Source organism: Zophobas morio, unplaced genomic scaffold, assembly GCF_036711695.1.
Source record: "Zophobas morio isolate AGI-343-1 ecotype UQ-CSIRO unplaced genomic scaffold, CSIRO_AGI_Zmor_V1 ptg000009l, whole genome shotgun sequence".
Classification (NCBI taxonomy): Eukaryota; Metazoa; Arthropoda; class Insecta; order Coleoptera; family Tenebrionidae; genus Zophobas; species Zophobas morio.
In genome coordinates, this window is record NW_026972114.1 from 7,404,707 (window position 1) to 7,410,890 (window position 6,184).

The 6,184-nt window shown below is 40.4% G+C and overlaps 1 protein-coding gene across 1 annotated transcript; it reads right to left on the bottom strand.

Moving 5' to 3' along the window:
- Window positions 1-832: 832 nt before the first annotated feature.
- On the bottom strand, window positions 833-3,983 carry LOC135125811 (uncharacterized). Its single transcript, XM_064051508.1, has 2 exons — window positions 3,889-3,983; window positions 833-3,823 (listed from the first exon to the last, which is right to left on the bottom strand). Exon 2 carries the CDS (start codon window positions 3,821-3,823, stop codon window positions 884-886), a length of 2,940 nt encoding a protein of 979 aa, XP_063907578.1. The 5' UTR covers window positions 3,889-3,983; the 3' UTR covers window positions 833-883.
- Window positions 3,984-6,184: the final 2,201 nt, after the last annotated feature.

Genomic DNA, 6,184 nt, shown 5'->3' on the forward strand with positions numbered 1-6,184 from the left:
TTGCACTGAATAAATCCAAGAAGATGGATACCACACGCAGTATTTTTCCAAACTGTTTGTCTCGAGAATATTAACGATCAAAGTTGGATGTTCCCACATATTTAATATCATTCAATTTATCGGTCTCGAAGTTCATTTGCTTTATGTGCACCGGTTATTTTATTATTTAAGAATTAATGAAATATTGATTGATATGCCTACAATTAGTAGTATTATACCTTCATCAAATATTCGTTATCATTTGTTGTCGACAAAAAATTTAACCTGTGGCCTTGTCAAGACTTTTGGCTTTTTTATTCTAATTTGAGGGATGATTGTGTTGTATATTTTCTTATATATTTTGTAAAATAAAAAGTAAATGTGAGAAAAAAAAGTCCTGTCATTTTTAGTCTAAAAGGCATTCTTACGGTCACGCATTAATTATTATCAATGAAAAAAAAAGCTACACAACAGGATTGCATATTTTAGGAATAACCTAAGTAACATCTGCTTCTTACAGCTGAAGGTGGCGGGGTAAATACGTCACGACTAAATTGGGTGTACTAAGTAAAGGAATTGTAAAACCACATCACTTACTGTTGATTAGAAATTCATATTTTTTGGACGAAATTATTGTTCGTAAGCTTTATCCAAATGCAGTTTATCTCAACTAAACTGAAATTGGGGTTCATTTAAATTGTTTTCGGCGGATTACCGACTTATAAGGTATTTGTTGTCTGGTATGATTTTACTTGCGGTTACTAACTTTGTAATATGTATGTACCTCGATTACTGCTTTAAATTCGTCACATTTTACATGTTTTATACCACTATAACTAAATATAAAGTCTGATGAAAAAACAATTATTTATTCTGCAGGGTAATGAACAAATGCTTTTTTAAATTACACACGATAAATCAAGCTCCTGAGAGATATTTTGACTACTGGTGCTCCCCAACCCAAGAATTCGTAGATGACAGCCAAAGTTTCATCGACTTTGACACCGAAATCTCTAAGACGTTGAGCAAGGCGTTGAACTTCATCGATGGCACGAACTTCTTCAACCAGAGCGTGGGAATCCTCACTGGACACTTTAGTGTACAAATCTTGGAAGTCAGGGCTGTTTTGGAGTTTATCGTTCAACAAAGCAACGAGATCGTCGACAGGGATGATGGCTTCGATTTCATCGAGGAGAGGTCTGAGAGAACCATTTTCATCAGGTTCGATTCCAGGAGCAGCACCAGCGATGAGATTATGGATCCAATCAATGATGTCGGTAACTGGGAGACCAGCATCGGTGAGGTATTGGATAAAGTCTTGGACGGCCGGCTTGGCACCGACTTCATCGACAAGTGCAGCCCATTCAGGTCCTTGAAGGTAGATCACGACAGCGGCGAAAGCACCATCTGTTTGCAAATGTTCGGCAGCGATAGCTTGGATTTCATCAATTGGGAGGAGATCCAAAAAGTCTTGTAGGTCATCAATCAGGCTTCTGGGAGCTTTCTTGAAAACTGGTGCACCCCAACCCAAGAATTCGTAGATGACAGCCAAAGTTTCATCGACTTTGACACCGAAATCTCTGAGTCGTTGAGCAAGGCGTTGAACTTCATCGATGGCACGAACTTCTTCAACCAGAGCGTGGGAATCCTCACTGGACACTTTAGTGTACAAATCTTGGAAGTCAGGGCTGTTTTGGAGTTTGTCGTTCAACAAAGCAACGAGATCGTCGACAGGGATGATGGCTTCGATTTCATCGAGGAGAGGTCTGAGAGAACCATTTTCATCAGGTTCGATTCCAGGAGCAGCACCAGCGATGAGGTTGTGGATCCAATCAATGATGTCGGTAACTGGGAGACCAGCATCGGTGAGGTATTGGATAAAGTCTTGAACGGCAGGTTTGGCACCGACTTCATCGACAAGTGCAGCCCATTCAGGTCCTTGAAGGTAGATCACGACAGCGGCGAAAGCACCATCTGTTTGCAAATGTTCGGCAGCGATAGCTTCGATGTCATCAATTGGGAGGAGATCCAAAAAGTCTTGTAGGTCATCAATCAAACTTCTGGGAGCTTTCTTGAAAACTGGTGCACCCCAACCCAAGAATTCGTAGATGACAGCCAAAGTTTCATCGACTTTGACACCGAAATCTCTAAGACGTTGAGCAAGGCGTTGAACTTCATCGATGGCACGAACTTCTTCAACCAGAGCATGGGCATCCTCGCTGGACACTTTAGTGTACAAATCCTGGAAGTCAGGGCTGTTTTGGAGTTTGTCGTTCAACAAAGCAACGAGATCGTCGACAGGGATGATGGCTTCGATTTCATCGAGGAGAGGTCTGAGAGAACCATTTTCATCAGGTTCGATTCCAGGAGCAGCACCAGCGATGAGATTGTGGATCCAATCAATGATGTCGGTAACTGGGAGACCAGCATCGGTGAGGTATTGGATAAAGTCTTGAACGGCCGGCTTGGCACCGACTTCATCGACAAGTGCAGCCCATTCAGGTCCTTGAAGATAGATCACGACAGCGGCGAAAGCACCATCTGTTTGCAAATGTTCGGCAGCGATAGCTTGGATTTCATCAATTGGGAGGAGATCCAAAAAGTCTTGTAGGTCATCAATCAGGCTTCTGGGAGCTTTCTTGAAAACTGGTGCACCCCAACCCAAGAATTCGTAGATGACAGCCAAAGTTTCATCGACTTTGACACCGAAATCTCTGAGTCGTTGAGCAAGGCGTTGAACTTCATCGATGGCACGAACTTCTTCAACCAGAGCGTGGGAATCCTCACTGGACACTTTAGTGTACAAATCTTGGAAGTCAGGGCTGTTTTGGAGTTTGTCGTTCAACAAAGCAACGAGATCGTCGACAGGGATGATGGCTTCGATTTCATCGAGGAGAGGTCTGAGAGAACCATTTTCATCAGGTTCGATTCCAGGAGCAGCACCAGCGATGAGGTTGTGGATCCAATCAATGATGTCGGTAACTGGGAGACCAGCATCGGTGAGGTATTGGATAAAGTCTTGAACGGCAGGTTTGGCACCGACTTCATCGACAAGTGCAGCCCATTCAGGTCCTTGAAGGTAGATCACGACAGCGGCGAAAGCACCATCTGTTTGCAAATGTTCGGCAGCGATAGCTTCGATGTCATCAATTGGGAGGAGATCCAAAAAGTCTTGTAGGTCATCAATCAAACTTCTGGGAGCTTTCTTGAAAACTGGTGCACCCCAACCCAAGAATTCGTAGATGACAGCCAAAGTTTCATCGACTTTGACACCGAAATCTCTAAGACGTTGAGCAAGGCGTTGAACTTCATCGATGGCACGAACTTCTTCAACCAGAGCATGGGCATCCTCGCTGGACACTTTAGTGTACAAATCCTGGAAGTCAGGGCTGTTTTGGAGTTTGTCGTTCAACAAAGCAACGAGATCGTCGACAGGGATGATGGCTTCGATTTCATCGAGGAGAGGTCTGAGAGAACCATTTTCATCAGGTTCGATTCCAGGAGCAGCACCAGCGATGAGATTGTGGATCCAATCAATGATGTCGGTAACTGGGAGACCAGCATCGGTGAGGTATTGGATAAAATCTTGAACGGCCGGCTTGGCACCGACTTCATCGACAAGTGCAGCCCATTCTGGTCCTTGAAGGTAGATCACGACAGCGGCGAAAGCCCCATCTGTTTGCAAATGTTCGGCAGCGATAGCTTCGATGTCATCAATTGGGAGGAGATCCAAAAAGTCTTGTAGGTCATCAATCAGGCTTCTGGGGACATGTTTGTGATGCACCTGACTGGGAGCACCAAAGCTAAGGCCGATGAGCGCAAGGAACACAAAAATTGCCTTCATCTGTAAAAGATATCGAAATGATTTTTTTGTTAAGTTATGATTTTTGCTTTAATTACACTTCTTACCTTTGCAAGCTTTGAAGTCGAACTGATGAGTTAGTTTGAGGCGTGCAGTTTTTATAGGTCCAGTGTTGCTAAAAACAATAGTACTTCGCACTTTGTTCAAATGCATTATTTAGCTAAGCCTCCGTTTTTTTCCAATAATCTCAAATGAGGCAATCTCAAGTGTTACTTGAAAAATTGCAGTGATATTAATAAACACACTTCAAATATTATCTATGCATTTGATTATTATGGATAAGTATGTAGTAATTGTAGTGAACCTGATATATTTTTTTTAACATAATTATAAACTGCCCATCTTTTCCTTTTGTAAAATTTAATAGTGTATTATTTACTGAATTAATTTTTCACAATAGTTTTTTAAGCCTTTTTCAATTGGTTGTAGTACTTAAGACAAAATATAAATGTTAGGAACCACTTATGTTCCGAACATTTGGTTAGATCCTCTAGTAAAGATAAGAACGTTGACCTTTTGTCACGGGGATATTACTTAAATACTTACGGTAACATATTATCTCGAGTGTTTGTGACAAATGTTAAAAACCAGATGTACATCCATACTTTGACCTCTATTGAGTAAGATCTTGTGAAATATAATCCGATTAGGACTTTAGATTAAGTATGTAATTCCACCGCCCAAAATAATTAACCTTAATTAAGATAACTTTCGAAATTCATTATCAAGAATATTGTTTTTCAATCTGCATAATTTGTGATTTGACAACTAGTTCACAAGGGATGTGTTACTTCCATTTTGAATTGCATATCGATGTATTGTAAGTAATTCTGCTGATCGGTCTCGAGTGCTAGTGCTAGTGGATTTATGGATGTGTTTTCTCACGCGCATTATTCATATAATTAAATAATTTAAAGCGATGATTTTTTTACTGCTTTATTCCAAAATCAGGACGGACGTTACAGGATGTCTATGGTTGTGTTCTTCACAATGTATTTTTAAACATTTTAACAAAAATAATCTTAATAACCGATATAATGGCTATTTGCCTTGCAAGGCCAGTAATTTATTAGTAATTGTCTCTGGACATAACTTAAAAAAATCTAAGCAGTCGATGAAATGAAACTCGTTTTCAAGTACAAAGATTACCTCCTTATTTTTGTATTTTCAATCCAATTGAACTAATTTGGTGTAACTTGAAAGCAAAAACAACAAAATACGTCAACCACCCTGGCAGTTCCCCTACCGTAGTAAATAAATACGTGAACAAATACAAACAAATATAATTAAGTGTAATTTTTTTGTAATTTTTTGTTCTGCTGGTCTTGGTTGTCTCAGTTATAGTTTATAATCACTGCTAAACCTGTCCTCGTTCTGAGTGTAAAGTTTTCATGTATACCGTAAACGTAACGGTCGATTTGCCTGAATTTAGAATAAGAGTTTGTAAACTTAAAGTATGGCGAAAATCTTTTTTACTTCCAGAGAGGTTCCAACTCCGACGGTAAATTTTAATTATTCGTAGCTTTTTGTTCCCTATACGAAATGAAATTAACTTTTTTCAAATAAATGCGGTTTTCTCCTCCGGTAACTTCGTGTTTTAACTTGCGCCGTCTTCTAGTTATTTCATCGTTTGCTTCCGAGAACACATCTTATCATCGTATTGGAGAAGGTAACGTTTATGATCATAATTTGAATTTTTGCTGGTTTTAAAGTTTTATGTTCGTGAGTGAGCATTTTCGGGGGATGTTTGGGTTATTATAACACTTAGGTAAGCGTTTTCAAGTGTAAAGTAACCACATCAGTTTTAAAAAATATGGGACAGTTTAAAGAAGTATGGTCGCTACCTCTGCCACCGAATCCTCGCGTTTCCGACATATGTTATTTTCCCATCATCAAGGTCGCTTAACAAACCACTCGAGGTGAAAACCGAATTTATCGGAATTGCTGTCAACGCACCGTTCCGAGCTCGGGGTAAACACTTCCATCACAATCACTCGTAGATGTTTTCGTTGAAAACATGCAATTTCCTTCTGCTCCTATTAATCCATTTTCACTATTTTCGTTTCGTTCTGGTCCTGGTCTAACGAAAGCAAATAAACAGCCGTCTATATGAAATCGGTTAGCCACTTGCTGTGCAATAACCGTCGACGACCTCTGCGGCTTAATGCCGTCGCGAACCGAAGAAGCGGTTTCAAAGTGTGGTTGAGGCCTTAACATCCCCAAAATAGAGTAGGTTTAGTGCGTGTGATACGCAATATTAGAAGCCGGGATCAAGTACGTGATGGGCTGATATGTGCAAGCGTGACGAGCAAATAAACGTAGCGAGTCCTCTCTTCTCTTCAT

What these genes read in the sequence shown, in the direction of transcription:
- LOC135125811 (XM_064051508.1), bottom strand. Translation starts at nt 3,823, where the DNA reads ATGAAGGCAATTTTTGTGTTCCTTGCGCTCATCGGCCTTAGCTTTGGT.